This window comes from Eschrichtius robustus, chromosome 13, assembly GCF_028021215.1.
Source record: "Eschrichtius robustus isolate mEscRob2 chromosome 13, mEscRob2.pri, whole genome shotgun sequence".
In the NCBI taxonomy this organism is placed as follows: domain Eukaryota; kingdom Metazoa; phylum Chordata; class Mammalia; order Artiodactyla; family Eschrichtiidae; genus Eschrichtius; species Eschrichtius robustus.
Window position 1 is genome coordinate 21,298,235 of NC_090836.1, and position 25,045 is coordinate 21,323,279.

General features: G+C 34.4%; 1 protein-coding gene across 3 annotated transcripts in view; it reads right to left on the reverse strand.

The window, feature by feature from the left end:
- DNAI7 (dynein axonemal intermediate chain 7) overlaps positions 1–25,045 on the reverse strand; it is a 74,456-nt gene that overhangs the window by 48,820 nt on the left and 591 nt on the right. For 2 of the 3 annotated variants that reach the window (XM_068560052.1, XM_068560050.1), the window contains exons 2-6: positions 23,027–23,044; positions 9,561–9,645; positions 7,114–7,205; positions 4,778–4,879; positions 3,795–3,932 (exon numbers count right to left, since the gene is read on the reverse strand). In XM_068560052.1, the coding sequence (XP_068416153.1) occupies positions 3,795–3,932; positions 4,778–4,879; positions 7,114–7,205; positions 9,561–9,645; positions 23,027–23,044 (435 nt within the window). The remainder of the gene's footprint in view (positions 1–3,794; positions 3,933–4,777; positions 4,880–7,113; positions 7,206–9,560; positions 9,646–23,026; positions 23,045–25,045) is intronic. The other variant, XM_068560051.1, reaches the window with a different exon arrangement.

Below are 25,045 nucleotides of genomic sequence, written 5' to 3' on the forward strand. Positions count from 1 at the left end.
TCCCAGAGGGGGGCTTCCCTGGTGGTGCAGTGGTTAAGAATCCGCCTGCCAATGCAAAGGACACGGGTTCGAGCCCTGGTCCGGGAAGATCCCACATGCCACAGAGCAACTAAGCCCATGCACCACAACTACTGAGCCCATGTGCCACAACTACTGAGACCACTTGCCACAACTGCTGAAGCCCGTGTGCCTAGAGTCCATGCTCTGCAACAAGAGAAGCCACCGCAATGAGAAGCCTGCGCTCCACAACGAAGAGTAGCCCCTGCTCAGTGCAACTAGAGAAAGTCCGTGCGCAGCAACAAAGACCCAACGCAGCCAAAAATAAAAATAAATTAAAAAAAAAAAACCTCCCGGAGGATGAAGTCTTGGGAGGGTGAGAGCCCATAGTATTGTGAGACTTACCTGCAGGAGCTCAACCAGGTCCCCACGATAAATATGGGGGAAAGAAATTCCCTCCTGCTTCTGGCAGGAGGAGGGGGAAAGGAAGCATTTTGAAATACGCCTGAGCACTCTGTTCTTAACAAGGCTTGATCTCAGGGGAAATTAATTAACTGGAGCCTAACCTGCTGGAATTTTATCAGAGCCGAACTCACCTGGGGGAAAGGAAATACCCAACTCCAGCTGGCTCTAGCCATTCCCTCTCACCTAAGAGGGGATAAGAAAAAGTAAAAACGCTTGTGAAGTTCACCGTCCAGAGGCATAAGCTTACTTAAAGACTGAGACCTAATCACAAGACTATAGTAGAAGTCTTCCCCTCCCCCAACCTACCTCACCATCACATTATTAAAGGCTTATTTACAGCAGTTCTTTTTACCCAGTACATCATGTCTGGCTATCAAGAAAAAATTAAAAGGTATACCAAAAGGTAAAAACCACAGTTTGAAGAGACAGAGCAAACATCAGAACCAGACATGGCAGGATATTATAATGATCAAACCAGGAATTTAAAACACCTGTTTTTAATATGCTAAGGGCTCTAATGGATAAAGTATTCAGCATGCAAGAATAGATGGGCGATGTAAAGCAGAGAGATGGAAATCCTAAGAAAGAACCAAAAAGAAATGCTAGAGATCGTAAACACTGCAACAGAAATGAAGAATGTCTTTGAAAGACTTACTCCTTAACTGGACACAGCTGAGGAAGGAATCTCTGAGCAAGAGGATTTATCAATAGAATCCTCAAAAGACCAAAAAGCAAAGAGCACAAGGACTTAAAAAAACAGAACAGAATATCCAAGGACCTTGGGACAACTACAAAAAAAAGGAAGCACACACATAATGGAAATACCAGAAGGAAAAGAAAGAGAAAGGAACAGAAGAAATATTTGAAATAATAATGACTGAGAATTTCCCCCAAACTAATGTCAGACACCAAACCACAGATCCAGGAAGCTCAGAGAACACCAAGCAAGATAAATGCCAAAAAAAAAAACCTATTTAAGCATACCATTTTCAAAATACAGAAAATCAGAGACAAAGAAAAACTCCTGACAGCAGCCAAAGGGAAAAAAACACCTTACCTTTAGAGGAACAAAGTTAAGAATTATATCCAACTTCTCAGAAATCACACAAGCAGGAAGAAAGTGGAGAGATATTTAGAGTGTTGGGAGAAATTAAGGTACAGCATGATCAAGGAACAACTAATAAATAGCAAAGTTTAATTTTGAACACTGACATAGATAACATACAGAAAATTTCTAAATTAAGAGAGATAGCTGGGTAATATGGGCTCAAGCCAGAAAGCTGGGCTTCCATCCTTGCCACCTCTTACCAGTGGTGTGATTTGGGGCAAGTTATTTAACATCTCTGTGCCTCGCCTTCTTTGCTTGTAAAATGGGGATAACGGTGCATACCTCACAGGGTTACTGGGGGAATTCAGCAACAACATGAATAAACTGAACCAGGCTGAGAAAGCCTGGCATAGTAAATATTATATAAGAGTTTGTCAAATAAATAAATTTGATAATTTGGAACTTGGTGTTTACCATGCGATCACTGCTATCCAATTCTTTCTGTTAGTCTTGTGGCTTCCTGCTTTAGTTTCCTATTATTATTGATTACTCTCCTCATCTAGCTCCTGTTTTGTTTCACTTATCCTTTTCTCATCTTCCCTACTATTCATTACTTCTGCTTCTGTATCCCACATTCATAACAGGAAGGTGTCACATCCAGCTCATCACTGGTGAACTTTAGTACTACTTCCTGCTGCCTTCCTGCTAATCAAAGAGCAGCAGATTCCTGGACCAGCATCACGCTATGGCAGCTTCCCTGGGAGAGAGAATATGCAATGGCAAGAATACTGTATGATGAATCCATTAGCATCCAAACACTTCATGGGAGGCTCTTTGGAGTCTTTGGAAAGTCAGAGTAATGCCCATCTAAGGTCTCATAGGGGACCGTAAGCAAGTCACAACCCGTTTCTTCATATGTAAAATGAATCTCATAAGCTTGTTTTCCAGATTAAATTAGGCGAGCATGTTATGACCGTAACAGTCTGGAGTTATTCCATTTTATAGCAACATGGAGAAGTAAACCACAGTGACAAGAAGCACAACATGGCAGAAATGGAAACAAAAAGCATTAGAGGATAAAAGGACCAAGAGGAGTGAATTCCTTCTAGTTTCTAATATTATGTAGGTGTGTCTAAGTGTGGATTCCTTTCTTTGTATCCTAACTTGGGATTTGTTGGGTTTCTGAGGATTCTGGAAAATCATCAGCCACTATCTCTTTGAATATTGTCTCTCCCTCATTCTTCTATGTCTCTCTGTCTCCTTCTGGTACTCCTTATCAATATACATTTAGTCCTTTTTGCTCCATCATACATGTCTGTTAACTACTCTTTGATATTTTTCATCTCTTTATCTCTCTGTGCTGTATTCTGATAAATTCTTCAGTCTAACTCCTGACTCACTCATTATTAAGAATTCTCAGTAGAGACATTTTTGTTTTCCCTTCATTAAGCTAAACGTTGAGCCAATCAAGCTCTTAACATCTCCCTTTGCAAAGTAGGTTTTCCCCTATTTATCCACATTACCATTTTGAGGTTCCCAGCCATAAAAGTGTCTCTGATCCAACTTGCTACCTTCCTTGTACCCTAGGCTTTGCCTCTTGATTGCCCTTTAAACCAGTGCTAAGCCACCAGGGGTTAACAAATAGACACTCTCTGGGAGGCCACTGACTTTGAGACTTGCCCACTTTTCTGAATCGTTTTATGGCCTCCAAGATTCTCCTTTGCCTTCTTTTGAGCTAGGCAATGGATTTAAATGTCGTTAAATTTTTTTTCCTAGCATTTTTAAGTGCATTGGTAATGTGGTAGCTCCTCAGGTTAGCCTATCCATCCTATTTGCAGAAACAGAAGGTAGGATATTCTTATTCATCTTTGTACTTCCAGTGCTTAAAAGAGGTGCCTGGCTCATAGTTAACATTAAAAAAAACGTGTAGTGAATCACTGAATGGTGCACAATTCTGGCTGAGGATAAAACCATACATTTTTGCACTCGAGCTATCTACATAAATGGATGCAACTTGATTTTTTTCTTGAATTAGATATACATACAGTTACTGTTTCAAATTTATGTTAGGCTGATCTTACCTAAGGTGGCAAGAGGTTTTTAGGAGTGCCAAAAATAAAAAAGAAAACAAAAAGATGAGCAAATATGTTTCTCCACAGCCAAGGAAGTAGTAGTGTTATTAACTGAAAAATACTTTATTTAATTTATTTCTATTTTTAGAGTCAATATCAGACAATTGTAATTTACATAATTTAAAATTACAGAATAATACTTAAATACTTACATTTAGCACTAGTTTACTCTTCGCAGTCACTGCCTCAAAAGTCTCATTGGTTTCCTCTTTCCACAAGCTAATAAAAGTATTAATTTCTTGGGATATTGAAGGATCAGGACTCCCATCACATTGAATGTAGTGTTTCCACTGTGGAATAAAAATGTTTGAAGGTTCACACTGATGAAAATTTAACCAAAGATTAAATTACTTCTTTTTTGAAGCTTATAACCTTGTTTTCCATATTAGGCAAAAAACATATTATGACTTTAGTTACTTGAGATATCTCTAAAATAACCAAATTCCTCTTCATCAAAATAATTTAAAAGCCTCAATATTTCAAATAAATAGAAGTTCTATTTATTGTCATACTCTTATTTTTTAAAAAGTATTTACGAGTTGGTTTTGTTTTGCTTTCCTCTCTAATCATATAGCTCCTGTATGTACAAAAGCCAACACTTGAGCTAATTTCTACTTCTCAAATGACTACTAATTGTTAACTGCCACTGTCATTTTAGTATTAGTCCTTCCATTCATTTTGTAGTCTATGCAAATTCTACATTTGTAATCATATTGTACTTACAATTTTTTTGCTTTAAATTATACTATAATCTTTTGCCATATTATTACAGTTTTTCCTTTTTATCCTGATAATCATCTACATTGTTTCCAAAGTTACACTGTTTTGAGCAACACTAGATTGCCTTAGGCTCAAACTTTTTATATTTTAATTTAGGATAATTTCCTCAGTATAGATTGTCCCAAATGAAATCAGAGTAAAAGGATATAAAAATTTCAAGGATCTTATTACTGACAAATAGATTTCTACAGAGCTATATGAATTTACTTTGCTACAAGCAATGTGAGAGAGGTTTGTCAGATTAGAGATTTTTTTATAGACAAATTTAAAGTTTCTTGTTATTTAAACAGATATTGGATTATAACTCCCTCTTGTGGTACAAAAGTATTAGCTAAATAAATAAAATCAGTCTTACCTGAGAAAGCAATCTACTATCTCGTTTCAATTTCTCTGCTTCAGGAAAACATGCCTCTAATAAATAAAGTTCTTCAAGCTCTTCATTTCTTCTTTCTAGATCCTGTTTCATGAGGATAGATACATTGATCTCTTCTTTAATTTCAGCTTTGTGTTTCATAAGTAGCACCTAAAATTTACTTGACAAGTATTTAATTTCAAGATGAATACTACAATCAGTTTAAATGTAACTGATATTTCCAAAAGTTTTCATCTGAAACAGTGGTGTGCGAAGTGTGATCTGCAGAATCCTGGTGGGTCCCCCAAACTTTTTCAGGATCTGTGAGGTCAAATCTATTTTAATAATAATACTAAGACTTTATTCGCTTTTTTTGCAGTGTACACATTTGCAAGATGGTGTAAAACTGCTGGCGCCTTAGCGCAAATCAAGGCATAAGCTATACTAGTGGTCATATTCTTCAGGGGAGAGGGGTGATAGCAGTCAGTTTCACATAAGAATGACCTGACGAAGAAGTGAAATTTATTAATTTTATTAGATGTCAAACCTTAAGTATATGCCTTTTTAATATTCTGTGTGATAAAATGGGAAGTATGCATAGAGCACTTCTGCTACATAACAAAGGACAATGCTATCTTCAGAAATAAACATTTATGCAACTATTTGAGTATTCTGTCAGACATTCTGTCAAAAATGAATGAATTGAGCATGTCACTTTCAGGAAACAACTCAAAGTATTTGTTGCCAGTGATAAAATTCAAGCTTTCAAATAAAAACCTGAATTTTAGAAAACCTATATCCACCACCAGGGAGCCTGACAGTTTCCCAATCCTTAAAAACTTTTCTGATTTGACTGGAGATGATACTAATGCATATGATTTTTTTTTTTTTTTGGATAATGAATGATAAAAATATGTCAACATTTGGAAGCAAATAATTCAGTGAACCAGTTTTTTCCAAGCAATCAGTGCATTATGTTGCAAAATCATGCGTGGAAACAAGATCTACTCAAAGTGTAAGAAGAGATCAAGGTTTTAGTATAATAGAGTATGTAAAGTTCGTTGATTTGGTTTCAGATTCCACATTAAGGTGCTACCACGTATCTAGTTTCAGTATAGTATCAAAGAAGAATATCTACAATTATCTGAAAGGCTGTTACAACATTCCTCCTTTTTCCAACTACATATCTGTGTGATGCCAGATTTTCTTCACATACTTCAGTCAGAACAACATATTGTAACAGATGGAATGATGAAGTAGGTATGAGATCCAGTTGTCTTCTGTTAAGTCAGGGATTAAAGAGATTTTAAAAATATAGACAATGCCACTTATTTCCCTAATTAAAAATATATAGGGACTTCCCTGGCAGTCCAGTGGTTAAGACTTCGCCTTCCAATGCAGGGGGTGTGGGTTCGATCACTGGTCAGGGAGCTAAGATCCCACATGCCTCTTGGCCAAAAAAACAAAACATAAAACAGAAGCAATATTGTAACAGATTCAATAAAGCCTTTAAAAATGGGCCATGTCAAAAAAAAAAAAAAAAAAAAAAAATATATATATATATATATATATATATATATATATATATATGGTGATGGATGTTAACTAGACTTATTGTGGGATCATTTCACAATATATACAACTATCGAATCATTATTTTGTACAACTAAAACCAATATAATTTAAAATGTCAATTATACTTCAATAAATATATATATATACTGTAATTGTTTTTTTAAATGTTAATGTATTTACTTTTTATTCATGTTTATGTTTAACAATGTTTAATCTCTATTAATATAATAGATGTTTTTAAGTTTCTGTTTTAATTTCTAATATGGTAAATATTGATAAACATAAACAAAAACTCCTTGGGGATCTTCACTTTTTAATAGTAATGAGGTTTTGTCCTGAGATTAAAATATCACAGAACTACTGATCCAATAACGAAAAATTCTGGCGAAAAAGAGAAGTGAAATTTTAAAAGGAGAGGTAGAATTTGAACATTTTTTGGTCCCTATTTAATTATCTATACGACAGATTGAGAATAATAACTTAATGGTTACAAGCATGGGCTCTGAAGCAAGACTACTTCTGTCTAAGTCCTGGCTCTGAAATTTATTAGCTGCTTAATCTCTCTATTCCCCAATTTCCTGATTTGTGAAACGTGGGTAATAATTTACCAACCATAACTTTATGGTAGGATCAAATGAATTAAACCAGTTCATATAGGCCTAAATATTACTGGTAGCTATGGGGGAGAATGACGTTAAATGGCCAAACAGATCTGATAGCCACATAGTCTGTCTTCAGTAATAATAGCATTAATGTTTATTTACTTTTGCTTCAAGTTTTCGCAATTTTTCTTTCTCAGTTCGTTGTATGTCAAGTCTTTCCATTTCTTCTTTTTCATATTTCACACGGGCTTCCTCTAAAGAACAACAACAAAAGAAATCTTTAGTCTGTTTTTAAGCCCTTAAAGTTATTCCAAATATTTAAGATGCAGTAATGGAATATTTGATAGAAGTCACAACCTTTATTGTGTGGTAGAAATAAAACTGCTAGATTTCTTTCAAAAATGTAACATGACTCTCGGACTTCCCTGGTGGCGCAGCGGTTAAGAATCCGCCTGCCAATACAGGGGACACGGGTTCAAGCCCTGGTCCAGGAAGATTCCACATGCCTCGGAGCAACTAAGCCTGTGCGCCACAGCTACTGAGCCTGCACTCTAGAGCCCGCAAGGCACAACTACTGAGCCCACGTGCCACAACTACTGAAGCCTGTGTGCCTAGAGCCTGTGCTCTGCAACAAGAGAAGCCACCTCAATGAAAAGCCTGTGCACTGCCATGAAGAGTAGCCCCCGCTCTCTGCAACTAGAGAAAGCCTGCGCACAGCAATGAAGACCTAACTCAGCCAAAAATAAATAAATAAAAATAAATTAAAAAAAAAAAAAGTAACATGACTCTCAAAATTTCTGGGTCACAGTGATATTTCTCTTCTCCAAAAAGTTTATAGCAATCCAATAATGATTTTAATCAATGAAAAATGACAAATCTATCATGGGTAATTAAGGAGAGGTAAAATCTTCAGAAGATTTCCATAATCTTGTGACATCTACATCAACAGAAGTAACTATCTTAATCTTCCCTTGCTTACACTATTAAAAAACAAAATATGAAATATATGTTGAAGAATATGAGTTTAACCCAATATAATAAAACATTCCCCAAGATGTAGGTCCTGATACTGTATTATTATCATGAGTCACCTAAAAAAGATTTATATGATTATACATTAAAAAATCAACATGGAAACTAAGAACAGACATTTAAAACCTGAATCTGAATCAACAGATATTCTTCATGCTAAAAGCTACAACCATCTGAAATATTCAGATTGTTTTTTTAACATCTTTATTGGAGTATAATTGCTTTACAATGTTGTTAGTTTCTGCTGTATAACAAAGTGAATCAGCTATATGCATATGTATATCCCCATATCCCCTCCCTCTTGTGTCTCCCTCCCACCCTCCCTATCCCACCCCTCTAGGTCATGACAAAGCACTGAGCTGATCTCCCTGTGCTATGCAGCTGCTTCCCACTAGCTGTCTATTTTACATTTGGTAGTGTATATATGTCAATATTACTCTCTCACTTTGTCCCAGCTTACCCTTCCCCCTCCCCGTGTCCTCAAGTCCATTCTCTACGTCTGTGTCTTTATTCCTGTCCTGTCGCTTGGTTCATCAGAACCTTTTTTTTTTTTTTTTTAGATTCCATATATATGTGTTAGCATATGGTATTTGTTTTCTCTTTCTGACTTACTTCACTCTGTATGACAGACTCTAGGTCCATCCACCTCACTACAAATAGCTCAATTTCGTTTCTTTTTATGGCTGAGTAACATTCCATTGTATATATGTGCCACATCTTCTTTATCCATTCATCTGTCGATTGACAGATTCATCTGTCAACACTTAGGTTGCTTCCATGTCTTGGCTACTGTAAATACTGCTGCAGTGAAGACTGTGGTACATGACTCTTTTTGAATTACGGTTTTCTGGGCATATGGTATATGCCCAGTAGTGGGAATGCTGGGTCATATGGTAGTTCTATTTTTATAAACTATTCAGATTTTTAAAGTCACTTTTTATTATTTTAAATGACCAAATTTTCATTAATTTTTACTGGACATTCTTTAACAAATGAAAGTCCTCTTTAAACTTGACAAATAAATATTATTAAACTATAAGAACTTAGGCTGCTCTGTGTATTTCTTGCTAGTGTATATTCCCCATATTTAATTTGAGTTTCAGAATTCTTACTGCACAATCAGTACCAATGCTCTTAATTTAATCAATAAGTACAAACGTCTTATACTTAATTAAGATAGGGTTGCCATATTTAGCAAATAAAAATATAGGATGCTGAGATGAATTTGAATTTCAGATAAACAATGGACTCTTTTTTTGGTTCAAGTATATCCTAAACATTGCATGAGGCAAATTATCCCAAATTATCCACTGTTTATCTGAAATTCAATTTAACTGGGCATCCTGTATTTTAACTGGCAACTCTCCTTCAAGATATACCTGAAAATGATTGGCGTGTACTAACAGAAATTTCTGGGTACCCTTTAAATAGTAAATAGCTATTATAAAACAGATTAAATTCAAAAAATTAAAAATTTTGAAAACTGTTTTTAAAAAGTATTGACTGGATGACAGAAATACAAACCTATTGTTAGTATCACCTGCATATGACAATAGTTATCACTGTGTGTTTTATACCTTCCTCCTTTTGTCGTTTCTCCTCCTCTTCTTGTAGCTGCTTCAACCGGTCAGCTTTGGTGATTCTCTTTTTCTTACTGCCAGACTTAATAAAGGCCACAATTTTTAAAAAGGTTATTCACACGTACTCAAATTACTTAAAAACACATATCCCTCAACTAGCAATTACGAAAAACACTTTTACTTTCATGAATCCAGTCTTCTACTCATTCAAATAAGACTGCTTATTAAGTACAAAGCCTTGACTCAGTGCCTTGAGGACAAAGTAAGGAAACAAGTAGGAAAATTAACGTATAAATTATTCAAAGGCAAGAGTGACAGTGACAAGTATATACAATTTAATTCTCTCATTCTCAGTTTTCACATCTTTAAAGTGGTGCTAAATAAAACCTCATTTCATTTTTGTAAGGATTAAAATAAAATATATGTAAAAATATCTTTAACACTGCTACATGTCTATAAAAATTAAAGATATTTTTATGACTAACAGATATAGAGTTATTTTGCAAGTGTGGAGTAAGGCCAAATTGTTTTCAACAGCTGGGATCAAGTAAAATTTTTATAGAGTATCTAATATTTAAGTTTGTGCCCCAAAGATTTTAACATTCAGATATGAGAGGAAGATACTCCAAGAAGAGGGGAAGGCAGGCATAAGATATGGAGTTGGGAGAGCACTGGATAGGCCCTAGGAAAACCCCAAGAAGAGGTAATGATGGACATAAGAATGGAAAAGAAGGTTGGAGCCTATGCTGTAGAGATTGGACATTATGCTAAAAGAATTGGAAACCCCCTAAAAGTTTTCCAGGTCTGTGGCTATTATCTGGAAAATAAACCTGGTGTTAGGGGAAAAAATGATTGTAAAGATGATACATTTTGGCTACTATTAACAATAATTAATAAAGTCATGACAATGGAAATGCTGATGGGGAATGGATCCAATAAATATTTTATAAGTTAACTTATTTGATAATGATTAAAACTGGAGTCATGGAGAGGAAGGAGTCAGAGAAGAATCAAAAAACAAGAATAGTAGTCCCGAAGATGCAAACTTGAAAGAGAAACTGTTTAGAGAAATTTCATTAGTAGGAAGTGCTGCTGGAGCATCCAGGCAATGCTTGCAGGCTTTGAAACTGAAGAACTGAGATGTAGCAAAGAGATCAGGGCTACAGAATACAGATTTGAGGACTATCTTGGTGATGACCGCCTCCCCTCCATTTTCCCTAGGGGAGAGTATGGAAAGAGAAGTGCACCACCTAAATTTAGGAATCAACTGAGTGGTTAATCCTAGGGATACACAGACTCTTGGATGACCACCTGCTTTTTGGCTTACCTACTGCAGGATGCTCTGTTGGAGTCTCTAATCCATTAGCCCTATCACTTTTTCACCATTCATCAACCCCCGCATACTGTCACTTCTTCCTTACCCTGGTTAGATTTCACAGTTCATCACATAATCACTAACTTATATATCTCTGCCTCCCCTATTTTCCTCTCCCTCTGAGAAGCTCAGCCGGCAAATTCCTAGTTCTAGTTAAACCCAACTCTCCACTTATTCTGAGCTAGCAATAGGAGCAGCTGAACCTTGCCAGAGAAAAATAACATGAGCTCAAAATTTGTAAGCACACATTTTAAACAGGCTCTAAGCACCATACAGTATTCCTATTGTTATTTCATTCTCTTCACTCTTCCAAAATCCTCTCCTCTTTCCTACTCTCAACTGTTGACTTTACCTCTTACATCACTAGAAACTTTTAAGAATATGCTCCTTTACACACCCGATCTTTTAATCTACCTCTATCTTTGTCTTCCTTCCTTCCTGTTACACTGGATGAACTGGATGTACCTTCTGCTATCTAAGTCTGAATCCACCACTTTTACACTAGATCCTATCCCTTATTGCCTATGTAAGACTTGGGTCCTGTAATCAACACCTCTAGTTATTCATAGATCTCTCCCTCCCTGGATTTCACATCCTTCTTCCTCTTTTGCTCCAATGCTGTTACCATTTATATTAGACTGCCTAAAAGGAGTTGCCCACTGCTTTCACGTCCCCATTTTCTGCATGCCCCATTCTAATCAGGCTTCCATTTTTATTGTTCCATTGAAACCTCTCTTGTCATGGAACCTTAAGATGGCCATGTTTCCAATGACAATGGCCTATTTTCGGCCCTCATTTTACTCATCTGTTATCATTATTTGACGAAGTTTTCTTCTTCCATCTTGAAATATTTTCTTCATTAGGCCTTCAGGTTGGTACTATCTGATTTTGCTTCTTCCCTCCTTCTTAGACTTCTTCTCTGGTTTCTCCTCCTCAGATGTAGTTGATTAGTAACTTTAAAAATTATTTGTTCATATAGTCCCTAAAAGGATTTTGAAAAGCTATGTACCCCCTTCACACATTTTTAAGTTGACATTGAAAACTTTTTACCACAAGTTTAAACAACTTCAAATGTTGTACTTTCTAGTATATCATATATAAAAGAAAACTTTTACATCACTCCTTTAAATATATCCATCACTATTTAAAATATATCCAATGGATCTATCGATACATACTATAGTGATTTGACGGCCAATATCAAATAAAAAAATATGAACAAGCTTTTCTTTAATAAAAATTTTAATCCTTTTCTCTTTGAATTCATATTTCCAGTCCACTTCCCCCACAGAATCTTATCCTAGTGTAATACACTTGAACAACTTTTGTTGATCTTCCTATCATATTTATGTTATAAAAATATGTACGAAAATTTTAATTTCCTTGACTCCAAGTTTCTGAGCAATACAAGTTTTGCTCTGGATTGAGTTAATTTTATAATTATTTTCGGTACACAATTGAACAAAGCAACATTTTATATTACAAATTTTGATAGGTAAATATTAAAACATAAAAAGTAAAATTTTACTAGATATGCGCCTTTTGATGAGATTGTTAGGTTTTTTCATTTTCCTGGTTAGTTCATGATCCAAGGATAAATGTTAGCTATTGCTGAATGAAACAAGGATTCAGACAGATTCTATTTTAATTTTTATAGCTATAAGAAATGAGAAATCTGGTTTATATTAAAAAGCCGATGGGAATAGGTTTGTTACAGCTGTATCGTGCAGTTCTTTGAATTCTTTCCACAACATATGCCAAAAATTATATTGACTTACCAAAAAAATTACTCCTAGAGATAATCACTGATATTTGTAATGTTCTTCTTGTTTTGCTTTAAAGTTTTATTACATATGTATATATTCCTAAACAATAGTTTTCTTACCTTTGAATTTTTTCATAAATCCAATTATACTTTATGTATACAATTGTAATTTACTTATTTATTGTCATAAAATATACATAACATAAAATTTACCATTTTAACCATTTTTTAGTGTGCAGGTCAGTGGCATTAAGTACATTCACATTGTTGTACAACCATAACCTCCACCCAACTCCAGAGCTTTTTCATCATCCCAAACCGAAACTCTGTATCCATTACACATTAACTCCCCTTCTGCCCCCAACCCAGCCCCTATCAATCACCATCCTACTTTTTGTCTTTATGAGTTTGACTACTCTAGATATTTCCTATAAGTAGGATAATACCATATTTGTCCTTTTGTGTGATTCACTTCTTTAGATACAAATTATGGTTTGTAAGATTCACCCAAGGGGGGATATAGCAGTAGCTGTATATTTTCACTGCTGAATAGTAACTCATTAATTTATTTATCCATTCTTCTACTGATTGACATTGGATGGTTTCTAGTTTACTATCATGAATAATGCTGCTATAAACCTTTGAGTGTATGTATCCTGGTGTCCATACAAGAATTTCTCTACAATGTATACCTAGAAGTAAAACTGGTGGGTATGTGCATTTTCAATGTTGTTGAAGTTGAGTTTTCTAAAGTAATTATTCCAATTTACACTCTCATAATCATTATCCTAGTCAATATTTGTTAATTTCAGTATTTTGCTTCTCTGGCAATTTTTTGTTTATTTAAAATATAGATACTTCTATCAGGCTAAAGAGGTACCCTTTAAGCTATTAAATGGTAAGGCATAGTAATTGAATTTTTAACTCCATCTAATTGTATGCATTTAATTTCTTACATTAAACCAATTCTGCCTCCCTGGAATAAGCTGAATTGGGTCATGATTTATTATCATTCTTGCTAACATTTTGTTTAGACATTTTGTATTAATGTTCATGTATGGGCTTCAATTTTCCTTTCTCATGCTATTCTCAGGCTACCCCGGTAACTCAAAATTAATTAGGAATGCTTCCTCTTTTTTCATGCTCCAGAAGGATTTGTATAAAAGTGAAATAATTTATCTTTGAATGAAGGACTAGCTAACAAAGACTTACAGACCTAGAATTTTCTTTCTGGGAAAAATTTTAACCACTGATATAATTTCTTAAATGATTATAGGACTATTCAGGTTTTCTACTTCTTCATGAAACAGTGTGAGAAGGTTTTTTTTTTTCTATTTGTCTAATTCATCTAAATTTTCTAATTTATTGGCATATAAAGCTGTTCAAATTATGTCATTTATTGTTTAAGTCATGTCTCTCTTTTCATTCCTAATACAGGCATACCTTGGAGATACTGCGGGTTTGATTCCAGACCACCACAGTAAAGTGGTGGAATATTGCAAGTCATAAATTTTTTGGTTTCCCAGCGCATATAAAAGTTATGTTTACACTATACTGTAGTCTATTAAGTGTGCAATAGCACTGTGTCTAAAAAAATATACACACCTTAATTTAAAAATACTTTATTGCTAAAAAATGCTAACTATCATCTGAGCCTTTAGCAAGTCATAGGATTTGAAATATTGCAAGTGTTACCAAAATGTGACACAGAGACACGAAGTGAGCAAATGCTATTGGAAAAATGGCACAGATAGACTTGCTCAACACAAACCTTCAATTTGTAAAAAATGCCGTATCTGTGAAGTGCAATAAAGCAAAGCACGATAAAATAAGGAATGCCTGTATTAATTATTTATGCCATTTGTTCTTCTTGATAAAATTTACCAGAAAATTGTCAATTTTATCAGTATTTTCAGAGAAATAAATTGTGGCCTATTTATTCATTCAACTATTTTAAGAAATACTGAGAGTCTAATATGTGATAGGTATTTGAGATATATCAGTAAACAGAAATCCTTGTCTTAATGAACTTATATTCAAATGGGAAGAGAAAGACAAAAACAATAAACAAAATATTTAAAAATAATGTTTAAAATTGAGGACTAGTTGATTTACAGTATTAATATAAGTTTCAGGTATACAACATAGTGAGTCACAATTTTTAATGATTATACTCCATTTATAGTTATTATAAAATATTGGCTATATTCCCTGTGCTGTACAATATATCTCTGTGGTACAATAAACAAAATTGTAAAGTAATTTATAAAATATTTTAGAAGATGAAAAGTGCTATGGGAGAAATCAAGGGGACACCAGACTGCAGGGGTCATTGGGGAAGGGATGAATTACAATTTTAAATACAGTGTTTAGGGTGGGCCTCATGGAGAAGGTAACATTTGAGTGAAGACTTGAAAGATATGAGGTTATAAATCCTCTCTATTGTATGTTTTATATTTTATTAATTTTTATATTTGTCTTTATTATTTCCTTCCTCCTCCTTACTTCGAGTTTCTTTTTCTTATTTCTTGAAGATGGTTTAGTTTCATTAATTTTTCATCTTCTAAAGTAAGTATTTAGGACTACATATTTCCCTCTAAGTACTTCTTTAGACACATTGACAAATTTTGAAGTATTTTTCTTATTACTGAGTTAAAATTATCTTTTTACTTCCATTATATTACTTCTTGACCCACTTGAGAATTTTTTTTAAATTCCCAGCATATTGTAACTTCCTGTTTATAACTTATTTCTTTGATTTTTAAGCTTAATTTCATTAGGTTATAATACATGCTCTGAATTGTTTCAATTCTTTGAACTTTGAGAATAGTTTTATGTCACAGTACATTGTCAGTTTTGGAAAAAAAAATATGTGTGCTTAAGATTCTCTAGTTGTTGAGTGCAATGTTCTAATTCTAATATGTCTAATTCTTATTCTAACAAAGCTAATGATTTGTTCATGTTGTTCCAATCTTCTACGTCCTTACTGTTTTATTTTTTTTAATGCTTGTTCTATCAGTTACTGAAAGAAATCGTCCACTATGATTGTGAACTTGTCTATTTCTCCTGACAGTTCTCTGAATCTGTGCAATGTATATTTCAAGGCATTATAATTAGGTATATACAAATTTAAAATTATATTTTCTTGGTTAATCAAAACTTCATCATTACAAAATGACCCTCTTTATTTCTAGAAGTGCTTTTTGTCTTAAAGTCTACCATGTCTAATATTAATACAGTTATACCAACTTTCATCTTTCTATTATTTGCATAGCATGCCTTTTTCCATCATCTTACTTTAACTCTTCTGTATTTTTATTCTTTAGATGGTGTTTGTAAAAAGATTATTGTTGGATTTTATTTTTTATCCAATCTGACAATCTTTCTCTTTTGATTTTGGGTTTGTCTGGCCTTCTTTTCATATTTCTTGGTATCTTCAATTGATTATTTTTTTGTTAGTGCACTATTTTCCCTCTACTGGTTTGGAAGTTATATACTCTATTTATATCATTTGAGTGGCTATCCTAGAAAGTCAACCTATGTACCTAACATATAAATACATTTATCATACTACCAAACAGTACAGGGACTTTAGAACATCTTAACTCAATTAATCCTTGCCCTACCCAAATTATACATTATTGTTGTCATATATCTTTTTAAAACAGTTTTACTGAGATAAAACTTACATACCATATAGTTCACCCATTTACAGTGTAGAATTCAATGGCTTTTAGTGTATTCAGAGCTGTGCAACCACCACCATAATCAATTTCAGAACATTTCCATCACCCCCCAAAAGAAATCCCATACCCATTAGCAGCGCCCCCTTCCATTTCCTCACAACCCCCCAGCTCTGTGAAACCACTAATCTACTTTCTCTATAGATTTGCCTATTCTGGACATTTCATATAACTGGAATCATACAGTGTGTGATCTTTGGTGATTCGCTTTATTCATTCAGAACAATGTTTTCAAGGTTCTTCCATGCTATAGCATGTATCAATACTTTCATTTTATGGCCGAAAAAATATTTCATTGTATGGATATACCACATCTTGTTTATCTACTTATCAACTGATGAATATTATGTGTTGTTGTCATGTATCTATTTTTTAAACCCACATGTTATTATTTGGATTACTGTTTTATACCTTATGCATATAGTCTGTTTTGCAGGTGAAAAACACAGTTTTTACCTGAGAAAACATTTTTCTTTCACCTTTATTTTTGAAAACTATTTGAGCTGATACAGAATTCTAAGTTGGCAGTTATTTACTCTCAGCACATTGAAGACATCACTCCACTGTTTTTGGCTCCCATTGTTGCTGTTAAAACCACAAGTTCAAGTTTTGCCCTGTACTGCAAATGCCCTCATGAAAAAGAGTTTTAGTGCATCCATTACTTCTTTGGTTCCTTCCTTAATTCAGTTTTTCTCCTGATAATTTCTTATTATCTTATCAGCTCTTAAGTGCCTTTAAGATGGAAGTTTTGATCTATACATATATATTTTAGTCAGCATTATTTATTGTTTTCAGCAGAAAGTTTGACCCCAAAAATCTTAAGCCCAATATTACTGGAAATGGGAAAATCAAAATAATATTTTGAAAAAATTATTTTATTTTACCACTTGCTTTGATTTTAAATTGATCAAAACTTTAAAGCTACAGATTTTGCTCATTCGAAGTATTTAAAAAAAGTCAATTTACCTAATTAGCAAAGCCCAGCCTTCAAAGTTAAACCAACTGGCCATATCATAATTACTTTCTATCACAGTTTGACTTCATGTTTCTCTACAAATAAATGTGTTAATATGCATCCTCATGATAAGCTATCTCTTTTTTTATTATAAGCCAGGTATAAGCTGATTCCATTTCCTCACACATTGTTTTAAAAGATGCAATTATTTAATGTCCTGAACTTAACACCATTTATATTTTAGGGTAAACACTGAATGTTCCATAGAAATCAGGACTCAAATTTTAGGCAACCAAAGCTTCTTTGTGAATATGGTGTTCCTAAATTAAAATAGGATATAAGTATAGATATGAGCTATAGGGCCCCCTTTTTGCCCATTCTTTACAGTTCCATGCCTGGAGGTACTTGGGCACCAGTCTCAATCTATTCAAATAAAATCAATTCAAAGTATTCCAAGTTCATCTATGCATTAATCAGTCTGTAAGGCATTTTTCCCTACAATCTAATCAATGTCTTCTGCTATTTCATGCATTCTACGAAGTACAGTGGTTTCTGAAGAAAACATACTGATGTAAATGCAGCAATGGGTCTTTTAACAGGGTACCAGGTGTTACAACCTCTTCTATAGTTTTGTACAATTTCCTAGTTTTTGCAATGAATAATACTAATTTAAATTATATGAAGTTTCAAAGGCAACTTTAAGGTCTATGTAAAAATATTAAGCTCATTTACATTTTTACTGATACCCTTAATCTTTCTTCATTAAAAAAATTAATGTTATTATTTTTGGAGCCTGAATGTTTTATCAATAAATTACACTGTGAGAGCATTTTTTTGCATCATCATTTGACAATAATCTTACAAGCAATGTCACTAAATAAAGATTACCACCACTCCCACCACTCCACACTACAAAATATAGGACATTCAGAATATCTCAATATTTCAAATGCCACATTTCACCACTTACTTGTAAGACAGACAAAAACAAGAAGTCATTAGTGCCTTGATTAAAGAAAGCCTTGCCAACATGAGTGTTTTGAAATGTCCTTTAGTTTCATAGCCCAGGTTCTAGGGCAATGAAGTACAGTAAGATTTAGAATGGATGAGAGATAGACCTTTGTTTTGTAAAGCAGAAGCGTACTTGCAAAAGGGGAAGATGCAATAGCAAAAGTGCGGGGCTTCAAGACAGTAGATTTTTTCCAGGGAAGAGTATGTTTTACTTTTAGAAGTAGGTTCACCTTGGTGTAAAGACTTCTGACCTACACTGATGCAACAGTTTCCTAACTGGTCCTCCTACTTCTACTCTTGCTTCCCTACAGCAAATTCTCCACTGACCATTTAAAGATATAAATCAGATCATGTCACTCCTCTGCTTACAACTCTCCCACGCTCAGAATAAAACCCAGACGTTTCACCATGGCCTACTTGGCTAAGAATTGGTTCCTACTTATCTCCCCCAACCCTTCTGCCCACCCCTCAACCCTCACCATCCCTCCGCCTCACATTTTATCTTTCACTTCAACTTTGCTCACTCTATTCTAACCACCAAGGTCATTCCCAACTATGGGTCTTTGCAATAACTGTTTCTTCTGCCTAGAATGCTCATTTCATCCAGGTCTCTTCTCAAACTTTAGTTCTTTAATCACCATTATAACATTATACCCTACCCCACATTTCCCACTGACCCCTTTCTTGGTTTTCTGCACATTCAAAGCAATCTGAAATTATATTTTTTCTTCACCTCCCCTCCCCAGAAAGAATGTAAGCTTCATGAAATGAAATCACTCTCTTGAAGAGATATCTGCACCCTCATGTGCATTGCAACATTATTCACAATAGCCAAGACATGAAAACAACCTAAGTGGTGTCTATCCACAGATGAATGAATAAAGAATGAATAAAGAAAATGTGATATATATATAATATATATAATATGATTGGACAATTGGAATAATATATATTATTATATATAATGTAATATATTATATATTGATATATTACATATTAATATAATATTATATATTATATTATAAACATTATATTGTATATATTATATATACATATAATGGAATATTATTCAGTCACAAAAAAAGAAGAAGATCTTATTTGCAACAACACAGATGAACCTGGAGGGCATTATGCTAAGTTAAATAAGTCAGAGAAGGACAAATACTGCATGATCTCACTTATATGTGGAGTCTAAAAAAGCCAAACTCATAGAAACAGAGAGTAAATTGGTAATTGCCAGGGGCTGGGAATGGGGGAAATGGAGAGGTGTTGGTCAAAGGGTACAAACTTCCAGTTATTAAAATGAATAAGTTCTGAGGATCTAATGTACAGCATGGTGACTACAGTTAACAATACTGTATTGTATACTTGAAAGTGGCTAAGACAGTTGATCTTAAATGTTCTCAACACACACGGGTACACACACAAAATGGTAATTATGTGAGGTGATGGATGTATTAACCAACCTTATTTTGGTAATCATTTCATAAAACATACATATGTCAAATCATCACATTGTATACTTTGAAACTTATAATACAATGTTATACGTCAATTATATCTTAATAAAGCTGGGAAAAAAAGAATGTAAGTTTCATGGAGACAGGGACTCTGTCTTGCTGCTGTACTCTTATTGCCTAGAATACTGCTAAATCAATGAAACAACTATTTTTCCATATGTTTGCAAGGCCTTATATACAAGGATCTTCATTTCTACCTTGTCTGTAGTAGTGAAAAATAGGTACAATATAAAAATCATAGATATACTTTCAATGGAATGTGATACAGCTGTGAAAAGAAGTGATATAATCTCAATGTGCTGAAACAAAAAAAGGTCCCCAAGACATATTTACTCCATAGAATCTATGATGCCATCAGATGTAAGATGCACATTGAAATTATTGATATTATACCAAAAAAGGAAATGCCCAAGATGTGAATATAAAAGGAAACGCCTGTATATAGCTGAATATTAGGTAAACACAAATGAACCTATAATACAGAAAGATTCAACAAGGAAACTTGCATAGCTCAATCCTGAAAAATGAATAGAACGAAGAAAAAAAAAATCCCTGAAAATTTAAACCACAAGTCAGTTAATGTGGATTTGCAGTCTGACTCATACTATTAGTGTGGTCCAAAAACTCTCAGGAAGAGAATTCAAAGTAGTATTAGGTTGGTAGTAAGCCCAAGTGACTGACAGAAGCAAACATCTCTGGAGGAAATAGATGTCAATTCAGGACTACAATGATTGTAAGTTATTATCAGCCACAAAACATACCTCAATTTCAGTCATGTTAAAATGTGAAAAGGTGAGTATACTAGAATTAATAAAATGCAACATCATCAAGTGAAAACTAGAAGGTGCAGAATGCTCCCATTATGTGGGGAGAAAACGGGTGTGTGTCTGTGTGTGTGTGTGTGTGTGTGTGTGTGTGTGTGTGTGTGTACTTTTTAATGACTAGAAAATGAATGAAAAGATTTGCAGTGGTTCTTTTAGTCTTGGCTAGGAGGAACTTTTACATTTTTATGCTACTTTAATTTTGTACCATATGTGTTTACTACTTTTTTCCCTTAAAATAAAACTTTAAGAAATCAGAAATAAAATATATCTTTCCATGTTTTTTTAACCATACTGCAATTCCCTTTACAGGCTCACCTCATCCCCAAACCATAATCTTTAAGAATGGAAATAATTAAAAAGTGAGCGGGCTTCCCTGGTGGCGCAGTGGTTGAGAATCTGCCTGCCAATGCAGGGGACGCGGGTTCGAGCCCTGGTCTGGGAAGACCCCACATGCCGCGGAGCAACTGGGCCCGTAAGCCACAACTACTGAGCCCGCGCGTCTGGAGCCTGTGCTCCGCAACAAGAGAGGCCGCGATAGTGAGAGGCCCGCGCACCGCGATGAAGAGTGGTCCCCGCTTGCCACAACTAGAGAAAGCCCTCTCACAGAAACGAAGACCCAACACAGCCATACATACATACATAAAAAAAGAATGTAAGCAGACAAGAATAGCATTAAAAAAAAAAAAAAAAGTGAGTAATTTTTTCCTTATGTTTGGTTTCAAATTTCACAGGATGAATCTCACCATTCTTTAAGGGAAAGAACGATATGACGAAAATAATCCAAATGTATTTATTTAGCACCCATACATCCATGGTTAAGTACCAAAATCATTAGAACAATGAGTTTTCAGATTTAAAACAATGCCTCTAAGATTTCACAATCTAAAGCTGAAAATGAATGCCCACACAAACTAATAAACTATTGTAGACAAACATATATATGATTATAGTCCTCCAGAATACTTCCCCCATAAGAAAGTGCCCAGAGCCTTCATAAATTTTGTTCAGTTATTTATATCCACAGTCCCTAAAACAGTATCAGGTTGGTAGTTGGTTGAAGTGACTGAGAAAAGCAAACATAGATGGCACTCAATAGCATTTTTGAAGAAATGTTGAATTGTATAAATATTGAATGCACATTTATATAAGCATTTCTTCTTAAATAATCAAGGGCCCAAGTGTTTTAAAGTAGTGGTAGGGTAAATGGGGTTTCACATATTCATTCAACAAATATTGATTGAATTTCTACTACGTGCCAGACTAAATGCTATGGACACAAAAATTAATACGACATGCTCTTGACCTTGAACACCGCATAATGATAAATCATTACAATAAATGATAGGCATTATAATTGAGGTATGGACAAATTCATGTGCTATGAGAACACAGAGAGTATAATTGATTCCATAAGAGAGAATGGTGGGGAAATTAACAGAGTAGTGACTTTTCAGATATGCCTTAATGCTGGCATTCCAAACCTAAATCCCTATTGGGACCAGGTAGGTAAATAATGTAAGGGATTTGGTCACAGTCTGGACGACAGCAAACTGAAGAATTTATGCATTTCCCAAAGGGGTAGCTGCTACTTAGTCTAGCCAACTGTTCCCTTACAGGACTGTAGGTCCAATGTTATCAGGTTTCCAATTTTTCAAGAATGGGTGGAAATCACATTTTTGCATGCAACTACTTTGGCAACTGATTAAAAAAAAACTTTTAGATCAAATGAACTATGTCTATGTTTGCCAGTCAAGAGATAATAATCTCTACTTTCAGGTATAAATCTGCTAAGAAGAGAGAAAAAGTTATTTGAGACACCCCTTAATGAACTCAAATTTTTACAAAGCACAGAAAAATTCAGTATGTGTTACCATGAAACCCATTTAAAGACATATTATCTTAGGGTTCGCTTTTAAGTCACAGAAGGTTTTAGAACTAAATTTTTATGTGTTTATCTGAAATGAAGAAAAGGGTTCCTAATCCAAAGTTTTCTAGTACGCAAGTAATAAAAAAAACCTCAAATCTAGACACAAGTAAAAATTAAAAGGTATTTTAAAAACTCTTTGTGAAATTAGAACTATCTTTTTATGTCAAATTTGAAATACGTCCTGTTATTGTAAGGGATTATTCCATGATTTAAATAGCATTAATGTCTAAAAACTAAGCTTAGTAAACTCTATAAACTATAATAAAACTACTGGAAAACGTTTAAAAATTGTTTGTACAATGTCAGTGCTTTAAAACGATTTTGAGAAATAATTTCCACCTACCTTTTTTGCTTTGGGACCCTAAAAGTTGGAAAAACAAAAGAATTGATAAATTTAAAAAATAATTCAGACATTTAAACAAAAGTATCCTGATTACCTAGCATATTAAAATTAGGAGAAGCTGGGTAAAGAGTATAAGGGAACTCTCTGTACCCTCTATGCAACTTTTCTGTAAATCTAAAATCATCTCAAAATAAAAAAGTTTTTTTTAGAAAAGAATTCAGACAAAACTACAAGCAAGTCTAGGAAAGACTAAGATAGTTCACCCACTGAAGCATCTTTTGTAAGTAGATTTTATACTCTTTCTTACGCCGATCAATGATCCATGGTCAACGAAATGCCCGATCACGAAACAGAGCACCAGTCAAGAAGGCACTAGTTTAAAGTGTTCGAAAGAAGAAGAAATCACTGACATTAGTATTGGTACCAATGTCAAGCTTGAAAGTGTGGGAATGATCTCATATTATAAAGAAACAATCTTTCTGTAAAGTTAGATTGCTGATTTTATAGAAAGAGAACCAGTAATTTAAAACAGGCAAAACTATGACAAAATGATTCTATTCAGCAATGTGTCCTAAAGCAGATCTATGCTTTTTTTTGATTTTGGAAAGTACAGTATTTCAATCAATATTTACAAGTAGTTTTTAGTAACAGTACTTGTAATCTCCTGATTTGGCCCATGTGTTCATTAGATTTCTGGTAAGGAATTTGTAGGGGAGCATGTGACTATAAGATCATACACTTTCCACATTTGACGACTTGTACAGGAGAAGTTAGTGGTTCAAGCCATAAGGTTATCACTGTATAAAATATACATGTTAAAACTGACACAAAGCAGTAGCTTATATCTTCTTGAAAAGTGCATATATTTCACTAATTTGTTCAGCAGGTATTTATTAATGATTTACAAACAAAGCACTCTGAGATGCTGGAGATGATATGAATAATAATGGAGACTTGGCTCTCATAACTTTTACAAATACGTTTTATTTTTATCATATTTGCTATCAATTAATAGTTAACATGCTTCCATCTTGAAATAACTACTATACAGCAGAATAGGTAAACAGCATTGGCCCTGTTCCCATGTAGCCACATTTTAAAGGTGGGGGAATTGTCATCTCTCACCAGTGCTTTCAATGTGATGCAGGTTGAGTTTACGTACATATCCTCACCCATCCTGCAAATCGTAAGAGCGTCATATGGTAGAGAAGTTCTCAAAGTTACGAGGGCATAAGAATCACCTAGGATGCTTGTTAAAATGCATATTCCTGGGCTAAAAGTGTACACACTCACTTCTCTCTCCCCATTGTAATTCAGTTCATGTTATTGGTTGAATTGTGTCCCCTCAAAATTCATACATTAAAGTCCTATCTCCCAGCGTCTCTGAATTTTACCTTATTTGGAAAGAGGGTCCTTGCTGGTGTAGTAAAATTAAGATGAGGTCATACTGGAATAGGGTGGATCTCTGATCCAACATGACTGGCGTCCTTGTTAAAAAAGGGGAAATTTGGACACAGACACACACACAGGGAGAACGCCAGTGAAGAATGAGGTAATGCTGCCACAAGCCAAGAAGTACCAGAAGCTGGCACCTGCAGGGGGAGCATAACCCTGACAACACCTGGAACTTGGACTTCCAGCCTCTAGAACTGTGAAACCGTTAAGTCTCTGTTGTTTAAGCCAGTTAGCTTGTGGTATGTTGTTACTTGGCAGCCTTAGGAAACTAATGTAGATCTGGAGTCCAGTCTGTTCCTGGAATTTGCATTTTAACTGGTATTCCAGGTTTATTAGAGGCAAATTTTCCAGAAACCACATTTTGAGAAAGATTCCTAGAGGGATCTAAGAACAAGAAACTTATGTACCGATTGGAAGATAATAAATAGGTGCTTATTGTTCCCTTAAGTTATCAGCGGTTTTCAGTCCACTTAAAATCCATTTACTTTCTATTCTCCCTGACATGAATGCTCTCCATGCTCTATTTCTTCTCATCACTTCTGATGAATTCATAATCATACTTTA